At 34.7% G+C, this 24,656-nt stretch overlaps 1 protein-coding gene across 2 annotated transcripts in view; it reads right to left on the bottom strand.

The window, feature by feature from the left end:
- The window catches only part of LOC118736955, a 139,719-nt gene that overhangs the window by 103,452 nt on the left and 11,611 nt on the right, over positions 1–24,656 (bottom strand). For both annotated transcript variants that reach the window (XM_036467130.1, XM_036467129.1), the window contains exon 2: positions 14,957–16,373. In XM_036467130.1, coding sequence (XP_036323023.1) covers positions 14,957–15,541 — 585 coding nt within the window. In that variant the 5' untranslated portion in view covers positions 15,542–16,373. The remainder of the gene's footprint in view (positions 1–14,956; positions 16,374–24,656) is intronic.

Genomic DNA, 24,656 nt, shown 5'->3' on the forward strand with positions numbered 1-24,656 from the left:
TTATGTCTAACCATATTTTATGTCTAACCATATTTTATGTCTAACCACGTTTTAAGACTCAATATTTGTCATTCGATTAGGTGTAAGGGCAAATTTGGAAAATATAAATATAAAAGCAATTTTTTGCCGCCAAAGAATGAAGCAGTCACTCATACGAACACGATCAACTTAGTAGCATATGTATGTAGATACATATATGTATGTACATATATTTACCTCTCAAAAGCAAGCCCCTGATAAAAGTCTAAATACACTCAACTAAATCATAATAATTTTTATGGCGCTAAAATGAGATACATTGTATACCGAATTGGCAATAAAATTGCAAGCACGCTAAGTGATGAAATTTGTAGTTCACACAAAAGAAAACTTAGGCATCTAGAGGCAGCTCACAAAACGAAACACTTATACAAAATCGCAGACAAAAACAAGAATTGCGAGCAAAGCAGAAAATTTTAATAAATGTGCGCCATGCATGTCAAAACTGTTTTGCAAAGCCAATGAGGGTATTCACGATTGATACTAAGTTGGGGCAGCGGTCAATACAAGAATGTTGAAGCCTAAGTAGATAGATATGTATGCATGTAGATATTAGCTTAATGGCACTACCGAGAAAGAGAACTACCACATCGACAGGAAAACTGGCTTGGAAGTGTTTCAAAAGAGTTTTACGTAAAAAAAAAATTTATATGTAAAATATTTTCTTTAGAAAAATTAAAACAAGGAGAAAAGAATGAAAATTTTAGCCAATCGCGGTACATCTTGAACAGTTTTGACTATTTATCTTTTGTTTGTTTAATGTTCATTATTTTTATATAAATCCTAATTTCAGTCTTTGTTCAGAAACTATGAAAATTTCCCCAAAGATTTCATCCGAAATCCAAGTATATATAGTAAAAATTTTGATGGGCTATCTTTTGTCGCGGACTGCAAGTGGCTATTATTTCTAATATATTATTTGTCTGTGTATGGCGGAGTATAACTTTATTTTAGCGAGCATCTATGCAAATTGAATGTTTAAAAAAAAAGCAGCAACAACTACATAGTACATCAATTACAGCCTCCGCCAACGCCGCCGCCGACAGCCAGTAGTGGTAGCCAACAAATAACAGCAATAAAACATCAACAACAACCGATAGACGCACAGTTATTTAGTATGTGGGTTGGTATGTAAGCGCCTCGATCTTGTTATGTATAACGGTGCGACGTGTAGTCAATAGCAAATATTTGCCAACTTGGTCATAAATATAGCCGGCATCTTTATGAAAAACAGAAGTTTGTGGCAGAAAAAAATTAAAAAAGTATGAACATTTTGGATATCTACGAGATTCGCGCGTCTATTACCCACCCAGTTGTGTTCGAACTGTAAATACAATACAAATATGGTCAGAGATTTAGAATCAACAATCAAAATTATATTGATTGCAACCTATGTATGTTTATTATTGATTTTTTTTAATAATTTTCATTTAAAATATACATAAATCAATCTACACTGCCGGAACAAAATATTGGCACAACAAATTTTTCGCAATATATGCAACAATTTTTATTCTAATTCCGCTAATTTTGTAATTCCGCTAATTTTGTAATTCCGCTAATTTTGTATAAAAATATGGTTCTTTCAACAACAAAAAACATAAAAATTTAATTCTAAAGCTTTGTGCAAAACTGAAAATTGAGCAAATTTTTTCATCAAAATTTTCCACATTTTAATAAATTTTCTAGAATTTTTTTGGGTATGCAGTTTTGCAGCCCATTAAATTCTAGTAAAAAAAATGCAAGTTCGGAGTTAGTTAAAAATCGCATTGATTTTGAGATTTTTTTTTTGTTGAAGGTGTTTTGCATTTTTTCTGTACTCAAAAAAAAATCTAAAAAATCTGGAAATTTGTATGAAAATTTGCTGAATTTTCGCAAGTTTTCCACAAAGTTTAGGAAATATATATTTATGTTTTTTTTTTGTTGTGAATGAACCATATTTTTATACAAAATAGGCGGAAAAATTTTAGAATAAAAATTGTTGCGTATATTGTAAAAAACTTGCTGTGCCAATATTTTTTTCAGGCAGTGTATGTAAACCAGAAAACACATGCTTAAAAATTTCAAAGCACGCACAAATTTTACAAAAATTAATCAAACTTCAAATGTTAATCAGAATCTTTAGAAAATGTTCGGGTGTGCAGTTTAGTAACCCATTCAATTTTAGCCTAATAAAGAGAAGGTTTCAAGTTGCTAAAAACTACCGTCGATTTTTTATATATATATATATATATATTTTTTTTTTTTTTTTTTTGTAAAGCCTGTTCAAGTTCTATTTTTATATGGAAGAAAAAGCGGAAAAAATATTTGGGTTGTTCACACTTACCTGGTTATCGTGTTATCTGGTTATGTGGTTATATTTTGTATTCATTTTGTAACAATAACATACACTACAGATAACTTGAAAACCAGGTAAGTGTGAACAAGCCACTTATAAAAAATTAACGGAAATTTTTAGCGACTTGAAACTTGCACTGAATAGGCTACAAAACTGCATACCCGGAAGTTTTCTAAAGATTCTGATTAAAAAATTTTAATTTTGACAGGACCCGACTAGGATTGGTTGCTTTGTTGTACGTTGAGGGACACTGGATATTTAAAAAAAAATCCTATTTCTGCTAGCACACGAAGTGTAAAAAAATCAAAATTTTCAGTACAAAAATCTGGAGCTACCAGCCGATTCTAAGTTAACTAAGTAGCACTGTGAATTTGACCCTCAGTACGATTCTTTTATCTGTGAAAGCATCAACGTACACGAGCAAAGTATTGCGTTGTTGTTTAAGCAACATCGGGTAACGCGTCGCTCGGCTATAACAAGCGTATACGAGGAAGATTTTTCGTTTGGTTTATCTCTGAATGATCTACATTGGAATGTTGGACAGTTGAAGCCTTTATTCGGAGATTGAGCGGAAACTAGTGTTGTGGAAAAAGGACCCTACCTTGAACTATTTTTGGACTAAATAAATTTCTTACAGGGTAGTTGCTTATGTATTTGCGCGGAATGTTGTCAGTCAGTTATTCAGTCAGCCAGTTTGTTGGCTGTCGGTCTGCGCGCGCTGACACAAAATTTGCGCCAGTTTCCAATAAAACAAGTGGGTGCTAAATTTGATTTATTGACTTTTTTTTCGAGATTATGTCTGTTTTACTAACATTTTTTTTTTTTTAATCTACTGGTATATTTGCCATTTTAGTTTATCATTGACATTTCGAAAATGACAAAATGATGTGGGGCCTTTAGTTGATGGCGTTGTAAATCAAATTTTTAGCACTTAGCACTTGTATTGTCAATTTTTGTCTCAAAGGCATTTGGTGAAATATGGACAATAGCATAAATAACTGTATCAGTTTTGGTTAAGCAAATGTCATACCATTTTTCGTTAGCAATTTTTTTACCAATGGAGTTGATTTAAAATGATAAAGCATAGAATGTCGCAAAAAGCAACTCAAAGAGATACACATTACGCAAATACCAAAACACGGGTGATCTCAGCTGTAGGCATTTTTTGGCAATGAGCTGACAGTGTTTTTACTTATGAAACTGTACGATGCATTTGACTGTTTTGTAATCTATTACATTATGTGACATTTACTTTACTTTTAAAATACCAAAGGAGATTTAATCAACCAATTTTGCATGCAACTTAGAAAATTTTTAGAAAAAAAAATTATATGCGTTGATTGTGTTGTTAATCAGTGCCACACTATATACTATGTACCTACCTGTCCCGTAAATATTTGCTGTCGAGCGGCTCCAAAAAAAAAAATATCTATCTGGATCTCTCTCTTCGGCGATCGGGGTCATTATTCCGGTAGCAACTAAATTCTGCAGTCTCTTGGCTACAACTGAATATAAAATTTAAAACGCACAACATATTCCCCACAATTTCACTAACAAATGCAATAAACTTTGTGGCTGCAAATAATTTAAGGCAACTAATTATATTAAAATAAATGCTCAAACCGCATAAAAAAACCTCTAAATAGCAAATTAAATCAAAACATTTGCTGTACGATGACTCCACAGCTATACACATATTTCTGGGCATGTTTTTGCGCATCTGTTTGGGCGATTTCGCACTCTTTTTTTCGAACATAATGCAAAACTTGAAATGAAAGCGACGTCGCGGCCAGCAATTAATGAACTACAATGCAATATGAATATGCGATGCACACAATTTAATTAAAAAGTCATTGCATTGTAAGAAGCAGCAGCAGCAGCAGCAAAACAAATGGACACAAACAAATAAAAAAACAGCCACGAACAATTGCCACCACCGCCACTAGCAGCAGCAGCAACAAAAGCAAACAAAAACACAATCACAGCTGTTGCAGCAATTCATTAAAACATTACCCATCGCTTGATCAGGCGGTGAATTGTTTTTTTTTTTAGATTTTTTTTTCTTCGCCTTTTCGATTTTTCAATTTTAATAGCTGCTGCCTCACATGCCACATGCCACAGGCCACACGCCACATGCTATACCAGCACGAGGAGCTCGAGTATGGAATGTTGAACCAGCAGCGGCCCGCTTCGCCGGCACTTGTCACCTCAACTGTGCTGTGCTGTGCTGTGCAGCAGCAGCAACATGCGACGTCGCGTGTTTTTGTCTTTTTGTTGTTGTTGTCGCTGCGTGCACAAATTTGAACTCTGCGCTCTGAGGTTAACTCATTCAACAGCCAGCAAGCAGCAATTTCCATCAACCATCGAGGTAGCGAAAGTCAAAGGGGGTGGATGATGTGCGCACCCACATTGTTAATTAAGAAACGCAGCCACACGCACACATAAAAGGCTAACATAGTGTGAAAAAAAGAGGAAGTAAACATCTATGGCAGGCAGTCAGGGTGGACGCATAGCAGCGGCAAAAATTCCATTGACCTCTCTTCTTAATTGCTCTAAAAGTGAATGTCACTGCGCGCTGCTTTGTTGGTGGTTTCGAAGAACCTCGGCACAAAAGCGAACTTGTGTTTACGCAACATACATATTTTCGGAATCACAAATATTTAATTTTCAATTACATATTTCACTTAAGTCGCTTCTTTGTCAGCAGCAACTGACTCAGCAGTTGTTATGAATTTTGTTGTGCATGTGGCTGTGTGTGTGTTACCCCAATAATCACCTGAACGTTAACTTGATTGGCAATAAATTATGCAAAAAAAAAAAAAACAACAACAAACTGTTGTTGGCCGCTAAAGCTCGTTTTATTTGAGTTATTATTTCTTTATGATTGTATTATTTTTACGTTTTGATTTGGCATTTCTCGTGCGCTGCTGCTCTGTTTGATTGTTAACTGTCAGCGAATTTTGTGGCCGAGTGAAAGAAGAGAATGTGAGAAGCTAACGAAAAATGTGAAAATAACCGCACGTTCGCATTATTACGGGGATAACTGCACTTGCTTGTTATACATTTTTTGTCTCAATGTACAATATGTATGTATGTATTGAGCTTCGTGCCTGCCATTGTTGCCTTAAGCCATCTTATCACGAATGACGACGGTTCGCTGCACCAACAACAGTTACAGTTTTAATAGTTTACAATTTGCTTCGCTCAATTCTCAAACGAATGACAAATTATAGAAACAATTTCGCAGCACCGCAAAGCATTCCATTATGGCCAAGATCGTTCGGTGTTTGGCAGCGATCGCCAATTGAATGCAAATATTTGGATTAAAATTGTTCTGGTTTTTTTTTTGAGCACATGAAACACGCAATTAAAAAATAAAAACAATGAAATTTATTTTAGATGCAAGAAACTTGGCATTCACGTGTAGCCGGAGTTATAGACATGGAAGTGAATGGTAAACTGCGGCATACAACCAAAATAAAATGTACGAACGATCAATATATTACTTCTTTTTTTTAAAGAGCAATGATGTATTTCGGTAGCTCAATCTCCTCGCTAGATTTGTTTGATATTTTTCATAACCGGTCTGTGAAAGCAATTTAAAGTACGAAAAAATAGATACGTGCGATTAATTGAGTTTTCTTAGTTTTAATTCATTAATACTACAATAATCGAATAATTTACTTCATAATATCGACAAGTTGTTGAGAACTCATCGTGAACAGCCTTCTAGAAACCTAAAAATCGCTCTGAATAAATTGTGTTACTCAGCGAAGCGATAACAACAAAGACAACATTTTGGTAAACAGTATTGATGACAAAAGTAATACTAACAAATATAAAATAAAAACAACAACGCAATATCGATAAGGAAAATTATATTGATAACGAAAACAATATCGGTAATTATGTACTACAATAGCAATATCGAAAACCAAAAAAATTCGATAAAAAAAACAATGTCGATAACGAAAACGATATCTAACGATATCAATAGCAAAAATAATATCGATACCGAAAGCAATATCGATAACTAAGCAATATCGGTAACGAAAACAATATCGATACCTAAAAAATATCGATAACAAAACTATGGAAAACAAATAATACCAATAACGAAAATAATTTCGATTACAAAAATAAGATCGATCACGAAAATAGTTTCAACGAAAATAATATCAATTAAGAAAATTATTCGATTTATGAAAAGTCGATTAAGAAAATAATATCGATTACGAATATAATATCGGTAACGAAAATATCTCCGAAAATAATATCATCGAAAATTATATCAACTAAAATAACATCAACGAAAATAATATCAATAACAAAGATAATGTCGATAGAGAGAGTGATATTTATAGAAAATATAACATCGACAGCAAGGGGCACATCAACTACGATGACGATATCAAAAATTAAGTTACAATTCAATTTTATCCACTAGACAAATATTAAAGAATAATATCATCATCATCACAGTGTCATCAGGTTCTGAGCTAAGTTTAAAGTTCCAAGTCTCTAGCCATCGGGGAAGTTGGTTAAAAATTGGTTCCAGGATTTGATTTTACACAGGTGAGATATACTTAATAACAGCTTGTGAAAAGGAAGGCTTTTATGGCGGGTCTTTTCAATGAATTACAGCAACATATTTCTACGAACCGCCGATCATTCATCCTCAATGGCTACGACAGCATTCAAAGAATTTTTATGAGTGACAGAAGGAATGCTACAATAAATGAGCCGATTAAAACGACTGCTACAAAATCAACTTTGTACAACAGGGAATAGATCAACAACCAACTGAGAATTAAAGTATAATACATATGTACAAGTATTTGTAGTATGTAAGTATGCACACGAAAACGTTTCACTAAACAAAAAAAAACATATGTTTCCCACCATTTTTTGACTTAAAAAAATATTTATTTTAAATGCAGTAAAGTGTGTGTATTGTAAAGACCGTAGTGAAAGGACATACTGTATCTTTAGAAATCTTTAAAAGCAACTTCTAGTTTTTGCTTATTTTTTTATCATTGACAAAACGAGGAAATGAAATGTGACTCCCAGGAGTTTTTCCGAAATTTTTCTAAATTTTAGAAAAAATTTCTTCCTAGTCGTACTTTTCCGGTTTTTTCTTTTCGTGAGCATAAGCGACCTGCTCTAAAGTAGAAGCTCACTATGTACAAAAACAGGACTAATCTTCCCACACGGGTTCCATTTTTTTTTTTTTTTTTTATATGTGTGTACATATAACTGCGTGTGGCACATTGAACTGCACAAACACCATCAACAAGAAGAATTTAATGCAAATGCAAGTGCAGAAAAAGGGCTACACAATAGGAAAACAAAGAAAAATACACTACAACACAAATAAAAATAAACAACAACAAAATGCATGTAGAGCTACATGCAAAGCGCAAGGGCGTGAATTCACGACTCGTCAACATGTTTATATGCAAACAACATAACTTAGCAATACGTGTCGTATGTATCGGTATATCGTATACATATATGTATACATGTGCACAAAGAGACCAACAGCAGCAGCAGCAACACCACAAAAACAAAGCGTTGCAATGTGATGGTGTTGCTGATTGCTGTATGCACTGGTGGTATTGTATTGCGCCAATGGCGGTGCTAATGTTTTGACGTTGATGGGGCTGATAATGTTGGCGATGCCAGTGAATAGATTGCTTTATTGTTTTTACATTTACCAACACTGTGTAAGGTAGGCATATTGGGGGCCACAGAGCCACATACACTGCCGGCAAAAAGTATTGGCACAGATGCTTTTTTAAAAATATATGCAACAATTTTTATTGTACGACGACAAAAAACATAAAAATATAATTTCTAAACTTTGTGCAAAACTCGTGAAAATTCAGCAAATTTTCAACTTTTTAATCAGATGTTTTCGTGAGTACGCAGATTTCTGTGAGTACGCAGTTTGTAGCCCATTAAATTCTAGTATAAAAAATGCAAGTTTGGAGTTAGTCAAAAATCGCACTGATTTTTGGGAATTTTTTTTGTTCAAAGTGTTCTGCATTTTTTCCAGGGACATAACAGTTATAAGTTTTATAGCAAAAACGTTGCTCCATAACAGTTATTAGATGAGAAAGATTTTTTATTTCGCCGATAAGAGTTATAACCCAACGTTTATTTTTTACGTTGCCTGATAACAGTGATGCAGGAGAAATATATTTTCCGTTGCCGATAAGTGTTATTTCCCAACGTTTATTTTTTAAGTTGTTGGATAAGAGTTATTTTACAACGTTTATTTTTTACGTTGTCTGATAAACGTTGTAAGATTAGGATATTGATGAAGATGGAGGTGGAGAATAAGTTAAAGATGATGAAATAAAAGTGAGAGAGTAAAATAACTCTTATCAGATAACGTAAAAATAAACGTCGGGCAATAACTGTTATCAAGCAACGTAAAAAATAAACATCGGGCAATAACTGTTATCAAGCAACGTAAAAAATAAACGTTGGGAAATAACTCCTAACGGAATTCAGGCAACGTTTTCAATTTGTAAATTCGAGATAACAGTTATTTTTGGTCCCTGATTTTTTCCATATAATGTATTTTCGAATTTTTTTTTGTATGGAAAATTGATTGGGTTACAAATAAGTATACTCAAAAAAATTATAAAAAAAATCTGATTAAAAAGTTGAAAATTTCCATGACAATTTGCTGAATTTTCGTGAGTTTTGCACAAAGTTTAGAAATGATATTTTTATGTTTTTTTTTTTGTTGTGGGATGAACCATATTTTTATAAAAAATATCGGAAAAATGTTACAATAAAAATTGTTGCATATATTGTAAATAAGCAGCTGTGCCAATACTTTTTGCCGGCAGTGTACATATCTTCAAAGATTTGTGATCAAAAAAGGGTAAAATACAGACTTCAAAGAAATATGAAAATTTAATAAAGCAAAAAAAAATTAAAAGGATTACATACAAGCATACAGTAGAACTGCAAAACAAATGCAATCAATTACAATCAGCCAGCAGTTCAGGGCAACAATTACCTACATAGTATGATATTGCTAATGAATTTAACGTTTGTTCTCAATTCAATTTGAAATGTTGCTTGTTCATTTTCCATTAGTGGCAAATAAACTGTATTATTTAAGCATCAATTTAGTGGCAAAAAGTTATGGAGAAGATTATCAAATGTTAGCGGCATTGCATTTGAATACGGCTAAAATGTTTACTACATTGTATACATTCTATTACCTGTGTCTGAGTTTAAGCGCTGCAGTTTCACAACTAACTACATCGTACTAATCAAGTCATCAGCCATGTTAAGCTATCAAATAATGTTGTTAGTTTGTGATGACAACTAGCTACATATTTGAATATCACCGGTCTACCTTGGCTCGGCGAATGGAAATGAAGATTTTGTTATTTATTGAAATGTTATACGAATGTATTTATGTTGTGGAAGAGCACAAATTTGCAGGCCATTTTAAACTGTGTGGCAACTGATTTTAAACTAATTGTTGCAATATTCTCACGGTTTCTGTATGATAACATAAAGACGGATAAATTGGTCTGGTCTAATCCCAGGCTGGGTGGATCGAGTCCCCAGCTGAATAAAGCACCAAGTAACTCGATAGCAAACTATAGTGGCGGCTCAACATAAAGGAGAGGACTTACACAGCCTATGTTGCGTTCTATGCATGCGAAAAGATTCTAGGCTACAACTGTGGTATCTCATCTTTTCTCTCCTACTGTATTTATGTATCTTCACAGCAATTGTCAAGCCGATACTTTTCCATTAAGTAATGGTACGATGAAGAATAAAACCTTCCTCAAAAGAGGCACTTAGAAGGACACCAACGGCAGCACTCTATACACTGTTGCATCTTCCGCTGGTGAACTTGAAGGCAAAAAAAATACATATCGACACCATCCTATGGGGTACATCCCTTATGAGTTAGTTGGTTGCGACTCTGTCTGCTGGGAGTGGGCATTCTATGGAACTTGAAGGCATCTGCAAAAAGAGTTTGCCAAGAAGGAAACCGGCTAAATTTCTCAGCACGGTTCATGCTCCCAAGGACTAGCTTAGTAAATTGGTCGTAGTTTATGTTAAAAAATTAAAGTCAAGATGTCGGACCAGACGTAAGCTTTGTCATTTTGTCTAAGACCGATTGGTAAAGTATGACAATGGCCGAATTTGTTATCGTTTATTTTATCAGCTACAGCAGAGTTAAACTAAAATATGTAGTATTAAATTCTTTGCTTTTATTAGCAATAATAGATGCCATCGCATCAATCGTAAATGGCTATCAATTTTCTAAAAAGTATTTATGTATGTAAATATGTAAGCGCATTCGCGAAAAATCACAAACGCGTGACGAATGAACCATTTTTGCATGCGCACAAACATTTATGGCAAACATTTAAGATTGGCATTTTTACGGTTTTTCATTTCAGTACCTAACCCAGCAGCACAAGAAGTACGAGTACCAAAAGCGGTCAAGCGAAGCCAAAACCGCAACGAACTATTAAACGGAAATTTCCACCACCAACAATTAAGCTTAAAGCATTCTTTCGCTACTTTTCAATTGATGTTGGCAACAGTTGAAAATTGAGTTCAACCCAAAAATTTAACGCTATTGAAGAAAGTCTACTAGCCAAACCAAAAACTGATGGCCTACAGAGCAATGTGGCCACAGCCTTTGGATAGCATTGCGCAGACACCTACCCGCCCACAACGGGTCAACGCGATGGACGCGTGTATAATTCACAGCTTAAAAATGCCACAAAGCGAACGAAACCAATGCAGCAGCGGCAGCTCTTATTTGTTTTATCGTTCTATGCCGAATTCTACAAGCTTTTTATAGCCGTCGTGCAGACACAGCTGGCAAACACAGATGGCGGTTTAAAATTTCCATGCTATTCGGAGTAGCATTGGTGTCTTAAGCGTTTGCTGCGCGGCGCTGCATGTTGCACGTTTACGATTTATTGTTGATGTACTGGAATGAGACGCCACAACAGAAAACTGTCCGCACGGTGAGGGTATGCGGGCGCCCATCCGCCGGAAAACAATGGCCTCCACCAGCAGCAGCACCCGGCGCGGACGCTTACCAGCGAACCAACGCTGGACCATCGAGGTGGTCGAACGTCTCAAATTAAGTGCAAGCTGTTTGTAAACTCACAGCGCGCCATTTTATTGCCGCAAAGGCGCTTTATTGTTGTTCTTCGCTGCAGCAGCGACTTTCAGCCTCATTTCTGGCCGGCCGCATTTTTACGGCTGTAGCGTATGAATGAAAATTGGTTTTCTACAGCTTGGCTTTGGCGTTCGAGTAGAAGCATGCTGCTTGGTTGGCGTATTGCATTGACTAAGTATTGTTTTTATTACCAGAACATAATACGAGTAGATATCTACGCTATGCTTATGTGAGCTAGAAAGAGCTTCGCGCTACATGGAAGCCACTTCTAATGCATACTTCTACTCAAGAAACCAATCGGCTTACAAGCCACGAGCCAGTGAACCAGCGTACAAGCAAACTATCCACGCAGCTACCCGATTTTGCTTGCCACAATAAATATTATTGTTGCACTGCATGATTTGAATGCGGTGAGAGTTTTCAACTCTCTTTCGGCTATTATTTGTGTCGCAGCACGCTACACGCCACAAGCCACTCACTCACCACACTCAAGTCGTGATGATGCCGTGATTAAGTGGCTGCGCGCCATTTACCGTTCGGTTGACCGATTGTTTGCTATAATTTTAATTTTGTAGAGAAGCCAGTGAACGCCGCATGGAAATATTTTACTCTATGCATATTAATTGTAATAATTGCCTTTGCCGATAGTGTGCTAAGTGAATGGGAGGAGGGGGAGAATATGCACTCTAACAGGAAAAGAAGTGCGGCATGCCCTAAAAGATGAAGCGCATGTTGATACATGTATTCCAGAAATATACTGTGGGGTCTTTAAGACGTACGCGCCAAGTTTTTATAACCTCCGCCTCGTGAAAAGTGAGCAGCTAAAGTGGAAAAATTCAGATGATTGCACTTCATCGTCTCGGTATCAAACTAAATGTTGATCTTCTTGAATCTTGATCGATGTCGCATTTTTCAGCAGCGAATTGGCGACTGCCTGCTTTACAACAACCACCCCAGGCTGAATAAATATCGGAAGTATAAATCTGAAATATATGCATGAACACTTCCAGCTAAAATCATAGTAGATACACAAAGTTGTTTGGCGAATGGTTTTCCTTATTTAATTTTTAAGATCCTTTTTGACCCACTCTCAACTAGGAGCATGCCCAAGAGAGCGTTCAATGCCGCTTAAAAAAAATTTCAAATACACCCAGGATACATGACCAAAACTTATGTAGACTTTTGTTCTCATAAATAACCAAGTCTTCTTGAAAATTTTCTTGCTAACTTTTCATAAACAGAGTAGACCTATTTTTCGTTTGATCAACAACCCACAATTGTGCTTGAAAGTAAAAACGGGAATTAAATTTTGAATTCATATTTAAAAACTAAAAAACAAGTAATTGTTGAGCAAAAAAAACACAACCGTGCATTGAAATACACAAATTTAGGAGTAGTACCGTTAGTTTTTTCATGATCCAATTATCGGAACTAAAACAAATTAATATAGGACCACCCTTGAGGCACGTACTACCTTTCCGATAAAAAAAAAAGAATTAACGGGTCACGTGGTCCAAAGTTACATGCCTAAAAAAAATATTCTGATCGAATTGATAACCTCCTCCCCTTTTTGAAGTCCGCTAAAAATACAAGTTTTGATCATTTAAAAACTAATCATAAAAATATGGTTATGAAAAGTGGACGTAAATTTCTGACAACCTAAAATAAGGAAAGGTAATTAAAAATGTGGACATAAAATTTGGCCCATCAAAAATTGGACAAACATTTATAGTCATAAAAAAATCGGACATAAATTTTTGGAATTTTAAAAACTAGACGTAATTTCTTGGTACTTTAAAAACCGAAATTATGAGTTTTTAAGGGTGGGCGAGAAAAAATGAACTGCAAAAAGTTTAAATAATCGCATGCATTTTACTTTTTTACAATTCTAAAGCTGATTCTCTAGATACTTTTTAACGCCAATATTTTATGTATCCGCTTTTCAAAGACATGAAATTTTATCCTTCTTATCAGTGCAAACTTGTTCGTAGTTTTTCAATGACCAAAAATGAATAGCCCAAATTTATGTCGCTTATGTGCCCTTTAATGGCCAAAAATTTATGTCCAGTTTTTAAATTATGAAAAAATTTTCTACAGTGTGTATGCCCAGTTTCTAAGAGCCAACAATTTATGTCCATTTATAAAATTATCAAAAATGTATGTTCAGTTTTTGCTTTCAGGCGTAAAATTTACAAAAAATGCTTGATTTTTCTACATACGTATGTGTTCAACATTTACATTTTTATGTGGTCCGAAAGCAAATTGAAACGGTTAAAGTTACGTCAAATGCATTTAAGGTTAAATATTGCTCAATGTATGGCTTTTTTTCAAAACCAGGTATTTTCACTTTAACAAATTTACTCCAACTATTGTAAGCAAATTTTTAAAGTTTTGCGCCTCCACGGTTTCACTATTTCAATGAAGTTTCTATGAAGCAAAAACTATGTGCATTTAGTATTTACTACAGTTAGGCGCAGCGCATACATATGTATGCATAGTTAACTAGCTTAATGCAATTAAAATCTAGAAAAAAGTGCACATACGAATATTTTTTTAATGTATCAATGTAAGCATGTACATACATACATATCTACAACTTAGTATAAATTGTGAAACAACTTTCTTTCTTTCTTTCTTTTTGTTTGTACAATTCATTGCTATTCGATTGGATAATTTTCACTTTTACCAGCCGACAGCGGCAAAAGTAACGGCAATTGCAACGGCATTGAGTGCGCATTGTTGTCCGATTGTTGAGTGCGGCGGTTGGGAATTAATTCAAGCGCAACATGTTGTTGTATGCGCCTGGACACACACCCGCAGACACAAATGCATACAGGCATCTAAGTAGTATGTATGTATACAAACAATCGTGCTTGCAGCATATACATTCACACATACATACATATACATATATGCACCTAGCTTCATATTTAGCGAGCAGTTCACTAATCGGTACAACAATGAAGATGGATGGATGTTGCAACACCAACGTCTTTGTGTTGCTAATTTGATGTGACGGATTTGCTGAGAAATGCATCAGCAATAAATATAACAGACAACAAGCATATTTTGCAAGAAAAATTAATTCATTTTTATTTTACGAGCAAACGAAGCAGCCAGTGTTGCATTTTTTGCCAATACAGTACATACATAGATATTTGGGTGCAGAAACGAAAGTGTTGCCGTGACGGAGGTGAAGCAGGCGGTGAGGCCATTTCTATGAATTTTCCTACACTGAAGGCCATTTCCAATTTTGCATCATTTACATTATTAATTATTATTTTTAAATAAAGTTACTTATCGCCAGCGCTGGGGTGAGCTGCACTAGCCGCCATGGGCTATGTATGTATAGATAAGTTTAACTCTTCATTATTTATTTTTCTTTCCACACTCACCTTAAACACTTCGGAGAAGAATCCAGAGCCAATTTTCTCCTTGACAAAGTCATCAACGGAGTAAAGTGCTGACACCGCAGTTCTGAGTGCTTTGCATGAAGGCCCCGTCACCAGACGATCTGACGAGATTGTACGCGCAACGGGCGGTGGCACAGAATGATTGTTGCCAGCATTGTTGTTACTAATGCTGCCGCTGCTCATAGTGCTATTGTTGTTGGCACACCCATTTGTCATGGCAAAGGGCGTGTCAGCGCCGACACCAACACCACCACCATTAGTTGCTGTTGCTGTTGTTGTTGTTATTGTTGTCATCGTCCCTAGATTGGGTGTTGCACTCGCGTAAGCACTTTTCATGCCGCCATATGTGGTTGTTGTTGTTGCTGTTGTTGCACACTTTGTTGCAAATGTCTTTGCCGCCATTATCGAAGCGTCAACTTGATCAACGCCAACCGCACCGTAACCAACACCACCACTCACACCGATTCCCATATACGAATTATGCTGTCCTGTCGCTGAATTCATTGAAACTGTTGCGATTGCTTTAGCTGACGGTGGACCGGGACCACTGTGTTGATTTGGATTCATCGCTATCAGCTGTGATGAATGTTTGACGACGCGTCGGAACTAAAAAGCATCACCGGCCGACACTATGCTGCCTGCTGCGTACGAGATTGATAGTGAATCGAAATCGCGGGCAACAAACAAATTAAACTCTTCGAACGCGATTTGGCGTCGTAGCCGTTTGCTCTGTTGTTGTTGGTGGAGAGCGGAGCGTGTGCGTGGCGTAGTAGGTTCGTTCGCTCGCACTAATCGCGTATGCACTAAACAATGCGTTTAGGCAACGGAACGCGCAAATACGTCGAATAACTGTTTAGTTACTTTTTGACACACACTAATTTATAAACAAGAAAAATTTTGACTTTTTCAACGGAAAATCCAAACAAAAATGAACGAAAATGATGTGAAGACACATACTATGTACATTCAAAAGGAACACCGATCTTTAACACTCAACTTGATATCGATTTTCGAACAACAAAAAAGATGCGGCAGTTTTACAGGGGGTATCTTTTCTATTTCGAAAACACACCTACTTCAATTATAGATTTTGTTGTTGTTCTTTGGCTACACATGTGGCGTTTGTATTTCCTTAATTAAAAAAACAAAACAAAACAAAAACAAAAACACTTTCTGAATGCAAACAAATATCAGTTGCACTTTTTTCTTTTTTTTTTTTGCGTTGTAATACAAGTTTTATTTGTTCACTAATGATTGCTTTGTAGCCATTTTTTTATTATTTTCCAACTTTCTGTTTTGTTTTATGCTCGCATACGAATCATAGAAAGCGCAAATCTGTGCATTGTTTTGGAAATGTAACTGCTGGAAGCGCACTTTGTTATAGTTTATTTGGAAGAATCTGAAATGAGAAAAAAAAAAGGAAATTATTAACAAAATATTTTTTGGGGTTTTTTCGACAAAATTAAACAAGGGCTTGTGACTTTATAATAAAACAAAAACTAGCCAAACAGCGACGATATGAGATTAAGTTTCAAGGGGCTTAAGAATTGCATTTGATTTTTAATAAATTTTTATTGACGGATTTCCCCACTTTTTGCCATATAAGAATGCATTTTTTATGAAATAAAATGTGGACTGTTCGCAATAAAATGACAAAAAATCAACGCCAGTTTTCATTAATTTCAGTTGTTATATAAAAACCTCAAAAGCAATAAAAATAATAATAATAAAAATTAACGCGATTTTTTAGCCGGTTGAAACTTGCACTTCATTGAACTAAAATTGTATGGGTTATAAAACTGCATACCTAAAAAATGTGCTAAAGATTTAGATTATTTTTGAAATTTCGAAATTTGAAAATTTGTGGAATTTTGCTAAATTTTATACGAAAATAACTACAAAAAAAAAAACACTCAAAACACAATATGAATATTTAAAAAAATCAACACGTGGTCACTTTTTTGTGTCACTGTATGTATGTGTATTAATTTGATTCTATAAACCTGGGCCGATATTTAATTATGGACTGTTTTGCACAATGCGGCAATATGTAAACTTTATAATGAAAACAATTTCATTTAATGCCTTTCTATTTATACTTGAGAAATATGGTAGCCACAGCTGAAATATAGATGTCTGGTAATTTTCGTCGTAAATCTGGTTAAACAAAATTGTAAGTTTTGTTAAGATTCCACTAATCGGGAGTCTTGACATTCACTAAATGTCATTGTGACATTTGCCATAATCTAAAAACGCTATATTGGTGTAATTGGAGGACACTTAAAATTTATATTATTTTAGTGTTTTATGTATTAGCAATTAATTTTGTACGCTATAAGACATCGAGTGTAGAAAAGTTTCCACAAGTTCAAATAAAAAAAATTCACTTAACAACTACTTTTCATTGCCATATACTCGATATAAACATCGATTATAACATTGCTTATCGACGCAAATATTTACACAACAATTAACAACAAAATGCGCTAATTAAATGACAATGATAGGCACTTAATGAGTACGCAAATATTTTAAGCAAACTGAAATGAAATTGAAAAATTGTAAATAGAGAGATACGACGATCAACCGGCGTTTTGAGCCACGTGATCACGCAAAACAACATGATCGCATAAAAATTGTTCTATTTTTTTCGATTTGCAAATGTGTAAGTACAAAGAAAATTTAAGAATCGAAAGCATTAAGACACGCGCATCAATTTGCAAGATTTCAAAGTTTATAACAATGGCTGAAATAAGAAGGCTGGAAGTGGCTATAATTTAAAAGCTGTCTATTTGTTTGCATATTTACATAGATACATACATATTTATTTGTAGTATTAGAGCTTAAGCACTTCATACAAAGCGATAGATAAAGTGTCAATCAATAAAAAAAAGTAAGCGGTAAGAGTGCTCTGAAATCAACCAGAATCGGACTTTTCAATTAATTATCTTATCTATTAAATGTGAAAGTGTTTGCTTAGAAGCAATTACCAAATAATTTAATTCCATGCCGGTTGACGTACAAACGATGTGATAGGTATTGATGAAATGCTCGTATGTTTTCGTTTGCTGTAAAATAGCAGGTGACTATCACGAGCTTATTGTTAGTCCAATACAGTCAGCGTCAAAAATATGAATACCCTGACGTTTTGACGATTTTATTTATTTTTCATGCCAAATTTTCTTATTTCTTTTATAAAAACATACATACATACATATGTAGTTCATTCAACAGCAGAAACCAGCAGAATCGATTTTTTTTTAATTTCATATAGAAATCGGGGAAAATGCAAGAAATACAAAAATATGATCATAAAAATCTTCAACTTTCAGTTCGCAGTTTTGTAGCCCATAAAATGTTAATATAATTAGACGCAATTTTTTTTTGTCGACGGTGTTGTACATTTTCTTCCAATAAAAATAGATTTTGTGCATTTTATTATAAAATTATCACTCCACCAAATTGACTATTTTGCCGATTTTTGTCAAGCGCATCATTTTACGTAAAAAAACGAAGTAAATTTCTGTATTTTTTAATGCTTCTGATAGGTTTTGTTCAAGGAATTCAACCAAATCAGAATAACGTTTCGGTTTCGTTTCGGTTTTGAAATATAAATATGAAAACAAGTTTGACAAAAAAGATTTTTTTGGATGTTCACAGTTCGTTCCCTATTGTATCTCAAAATGCAGATGTCTACATTTAGAGACTTTCTAACCGTACACGCCGTCTACATTTTGTCACACTCAAAGGTATGTCTTTTAAGCGACTACATTTTGCAACCTTGCACAAGGGTTGCATGATGGCAAAGCGAAAGGCGATATATGTATAAAAAATTTACGCAAAGAATAAATGTCTGGCAACACCAGTAAAGTTTTGTGACGATTTTGCAACGAGTGCTAGAAAGGAGTTCTCACAGTTTGATGCTAAAAATGTCTTTAAATGTTGACGTTTACATTTGGAGACACAATTTCGAACGAACTCTTGAACATTCCAATTTATTAAATAAACTAAATATATACCTTCGAAGGTTTGCTAAAATTCTCAATCATTGTGGTTAATTTTAATTCATATAAAGAAAAAACCTCTGAAGCACTCAAACTTTGCTATTCGCCTATTAGCTTGAAAGCCCAAACCTGACCAGAAGCTTGGTTGGTAGAGCAATGGCTTTACACTCTGGAGTTTCAAGATTCAAATCGCAGTGAACGAGTTGAAGAAGTCTGATGAGAAAATGTGGTTATCTCCGAAATAGCGGGAAAAACGTCTACCTCTGCAAAATACTGTTGCTTTCTAATAAAATTTTACACTTGCCTGTTGATCAAGTTTAGTTATCTATGTAGTTGGTATTTTATTTTCTATTTAATTAAAAGCAATAAATTATACTAAAAAATTGTAATCTGTATCCAGATAACCAGGCAAGTGTGAGTACCCCTATTTTTTTCTTAAAAACATTGTCTTAAGCTCAAATTATTGTGAAGGCAATGCTCCATCAGTAAATAGCACATTCTAATAGAATGATTCTATTTATTAATTTCTGATAAAAATACATACATATCTTCTAATGTGTATAAGCGATTAAAATTAATTTGATGGGCCTTTTTTCAACGCGTTTGTTCTGTATTTGTACCTTTGCCGTTAGGGCCGGTACGAATGAGAGCTTTTAACGAAACCCAGACCCGTTGCGACAAGGTGAGCCCCACAACCATCTCTACTCTGAGTGATGGGATTTTCAGCGGTAGACTACATATGTAATGTATTCCAATTTACCGCAATAAAATTCGTCGAAATCACACTTTTACCTGATGTATCTACTATCAGAAATAAATGAAAAAAAAACTATTTGTGTTAAAAAAAACTGAAGCAAATTTCTGTGCTTTCGAGCGAATTTCATTCTTATCAGTTGGAATTCATAAAATTGGTCTGTTTTGTTTATGGTTAGTGTTAAGCATATCAAATCTGTACATATTTGTGTATTTGCAGATAATGCAGTCAAAACGAAAAACTCGCAAAAAACTGAAACGCATACAAGCGAATACAAACGAGAAGTGGCGCAGTGAATCGACGACAAGTGTTTTACCTACGAGTGCGAATACACATAAAAAAAAATAAATAAATTATATTGTAAATAAGCAGATAAGTAAGGCTATACGTTGCTACTTTGTAGTCATATCAGCACTTTAGTTGACAATAACAACATAAACACAAGTACAATAAAACAACAAAAAGGCTGATGTAAAATGATAAAAGATAAAGACCAATCAACCAGCCCAAGTGCGGCAAGGTGTTCATATGCGAAATTGTACTATATGTATGTAAATTAGGGTGGTCCTTAAAAATAAAATTAAGAACTTGTTTAGGTCTCACCCCCTCAATCGGTAATAGCACTGTCACAGATATCATATTAAAAATTTTGGTCCCGATTGGAGTCGGTTGAGACGTCTTCATAGGGTAATCTGAACTTTGACCCCTGTGTGACACACGTTAACCGATTTCAATCCGAACCAAAATTTATATGTGATATCTTCAACTATAGTAGCATTGACGTAGGGGTTGTGGCTCAGGAAATCTAAAATTAAAATATAAATTTGCTTCCTACATTTAAGGGCCACCCTAATGTAAATATAACACTCTCATATTTATGATAGTCACAAAATTCCAAAAGCGTTAATGAGTTTGTGTAAAACTTATCTATTTGTAAATCGGTGGGTATGTGTTTTTGTGGTACAAGAGCCGTGATAAGAAAATAAATTAATTCGCGTGCAATTATATAATAAATTGATGGCAGTGAAGAATTGAAGGAAATGAGATACATACATGTGTGCATAGTTTTATTAAGCACCAGTTTTATATCGCGTAAAATACCTACAACAGTGACTTACAAAATGTAATGTTAGTTCTTCGTTTCGAGGAAATTAATTTGATTCTGAATTTTTTTCAAATATTTTATTCAATTGGGCAAAGTGGCAGATGACAAGGTAATGACATACGCATTTATCAATGCCCAACTTGGTTGTAAAATTTTCGTGATCAGATGTCTAGTGAAAATCCGGTATAGTTCCGGCACTCCACCGGGCATTGGCAAAAATTTTATTGAAAAAAATTACATTTAAAAATACTCGTGTCATTTGAGAACGATAATAGTTAAGAAATCTGTGTGCGGATGACATCTTTTAAGTGGCACATGAGACATTTTAAAATGGCATAATGCCGTATTCCCACTGGGCATGGCATTACGATCATAAAAAATTTATGAAGTTTTTTCAAACATGGCATCTTTTAAATGCACTAATAGATAAATAACGTTATAATATACAAAAAAAAAAAAAAAATCGCGCTGTACATTATATCCATTCCATGCCAATCCATTATTCCATTTGACTTAAGCCGGCTGCTTTCTTGTTGAAAGTACTGTATACACGTTCGTATTTTTATTATCGCGGTGTTGGAAGAAACGGAAATTCTAACTTCTGCTGGTTGTTTTGCTAAATTATTTCATTATAAGATTAATAGATTATCAGCAGGTGAAAAAAGCAATAAATGCGCCATAAACAATATTTTGGCGCAGACGATAACTACAAAAATAGAAAAATAAAATATTGTTCTATAATAATTATACTACATATACATACATACACATACATGTACATAACATAGTTCTGGTGCTAAAAAAATTATAGACTTTTGGCCATCACCCACTGGCACATCCAGACATGACACGAAAGTATTTTGCAATTTACTCAAACCAATTCCAACTAAACTTTTGCCCAAATGAAGTTAAATGTTAAATAAATAATTGCAAACTCGTTTTCGCTGCTATGCGCACATATCAACTATAAAAAAAAGCTTTGAATGTGACAAATAATAATGAAATTTAAAAAGAGACCGACTCTTCATAGCCTAGCAGCTCAACAATAATGAAATATCATATCTAATTGAGCTTATAACCGGATATAAGCTTTTAAGCAGCGCAATGCTTCTCCCCCTCCCCCCCAACGATCATCGATCGCTCATCAATACCGTATCCAATAATCAGCTAACGATAATAGTGAACGGTTGAATTTGTCGAAAATTGCAGACGATAATTTATCAGCTGCCGCATTGTAGCGTGTCGACAATTATTAAAAATTAACTAAATTTTCATAAACCGTTAAGCAATTGATATCCGAAAGCTGCAGGGCGCCACGAGATAGCCTCCAGCCAGCGGTGTTGTTACTGAAATGCTATTGCAGACGATTTTGTGCAATACTATTCGGTCGAATATTAAAATCTTCTCTCAATGTGTGTGTTTTTTTTTTTATTTCCAAACTAAGTTAGTCAACAGCTGGCATTTGTTGTTTATTGATTTCCTGCGCCAAAAATAGTATTAAATTGCTTGCACTTTCGATTTCCAAATTTTTCGGTACTTTTCCATTTTTTTTTTTTAAACTCTGTTATTTTTTTAATGTTGCCATGCTTATACTTATTTAGTTGCGTTTGCGTTTACGCTATTTTTCATTTATTCACGCCAGTCATCGATCATGCATCGTACGCTCAGTCGGTCACTTATGTCTCGAATCATTGATTACGCTCAGATATGTAGCTATTGGCGATGCTGCTAACTTAAATTTGTTGTTTCAAAATTTTTAACATTTTGTTTGTGTTTGCTTTTTATTATCTTATACATATATTTTCTCCTTTGCACTAAACTAACATCGCCGATCATTTAAACGACTTAAATGAGTTGGCGATCGTGCAACATTCGGCAAATTACCGTTATATAGATAATTGTGCCAACATTTGTCATTTTAGCTCCAGTTGACCCTAATTAACCAATCGCTATTAGCCGTTAAGTGGCGCACTTTGCTTTTCTGCGTATCAGTTTCGGTTGCTCTGGACAAATTTCGAAACAAAAGACACACAAAAAAATGTAAAATCATAGATTGTTTTTATTTTATTTGTGAAAAAATATCCAAAAACATATGTACATATGTATGCATGTGTTGCCATGTTGTTGTATAGCATGATGCAATAATACAAGGTGGTATCAGTAGTGACAGCTCGATTTGACACTGCCTTAGCTCAGAAGAATGAGAAGAAAAACGGGAAGAAATGAATCCCCAGATGGGGAAAAAGTAAAAATTTCACATTTTCTCCTTAAAAAAATTTGCTTTTTTATAGATATTCGTTATGAAATGAAATAAAATAAGATAAAATACCCTTTTAAGAAAACAAAGTGTGTATACTGAGAAAAAATAAAAAAGCATTCAACTATATTAATGGGCAAAGAATAGTTAAAGAAGTAACACTGTTTCACGTAAGGCAGTCAATATGGCGGAATTAGAGCCAGAAGTTGCCAACTGATAACACCTTGTATTATTGCATCATGGTTGCATGATAAAAATATAGTAAGGTAGAACCGCTGAGAGTTACTTTTAAAATTCTTGACGTTTCCAAACATTTTAATTTTTAAATTTACTCACAAACTCACACACACATTTTCATTTTCCATCTCAAGCAACAACAATTTCGAACAATTTCAATTTTTTATTTTCACTTCTATATGATTTTAAAATGTTGGCAAACTTCAAAAAAAAATCATAGCCGAACGGTTCTACCTTGCTATGTTTTTATAATGCATGGTTGTATAGGTAGATTGCTATTGTCATTGCTTAATTTTAAAACACTTTTGAAAAATTTCACTCTCTTGCGCACTACATAACAGCATCGGCACTCATACCTTAAATTCCTTATATTCTCCTTGATTTGCGCTTTAACCATTTATTAGGACTGGGAGTTCCATGCGAATTTTTTGAGTAACCGGATAATACGGAAATTCTAATATCTGACTAAAAATCCGAATATGTGGATTTAAGTATATTAACCGGATAAACGGATATTACCCGTATATGAACTGGACATCGAGATAACAAAATATGACGTATATTAACCAGATATTCGGATAGCAAAATAACGGATATTAAGCGGATTTGAACCGGAAATACGGATATTAACCGGATACCTGGTGTTTGACAGTCTACATGAATATCCGACCGGATAGGCGGACATCTGAATACGCGGGTAATCCCAGCCCTACCACTTAGTGATTTATGCCAACTTTAACAAATCTTTTGTAATGTATTTCTTTCGAAAACTTCAGGCGTCACCTCATCAGAGGATGTCATCGGCTATTCATACACCAGTTTTTTGTACAACGAGCGAAGTCTTTACTGCTCAATTACCTACTCAGCCTAAGGTATTTAGCATTTGTTGGCAAGGCCAATTCTTCGTTAGATGTCAAGCTAAACAATGATATTGATGCTACTTATGCTTACTTTGCCAGACCTACACGTTTTGCTTCTCTACCTACTTTCGATAAGGCAGAGCAGAAGGCGTAGTTGTTAAGGTCACAGACCAGAAATTGTACGCTCTTGCGTTCAACAAACGAATTCGCAGGTTCGGCATCAAACGACTAGAGATCCCCACCAATTCGGACATAGCCGATGGTTGCTCAACGTTATTTCACACAGACGTATTAGCTTCACAGTTATACCAAATTCAGACATGGCAGCATAAAATCGATAAAAAGGAGGCCGCTATAGCTGGGTGGTTAGTGGTAGGACCACAGTTCGATCCCTGGTCTTGGCAATATCTAAACTGAGACATATTGCAGAGGCTTTCTTATGGATTGGGCAAAACGCAATTACAT

The sequence above is a fragment of the Rhagoletis pomonella genome, unplaced genomic scaffold (genome assembly GCF_013731165.1).
Source record: "Rhagoletis pomonella isolate Grant_MI unplaced genomic scaffold, Rhpom_1.0 Rhpom_scaffold_00004, whole genome shotgun sequence".
NCBI lineage: Eukaryota > Metazoa > Arthropoda > Insecta > Diptera > Tephritidae > Rhagoletis > Rhagoletis pomonella.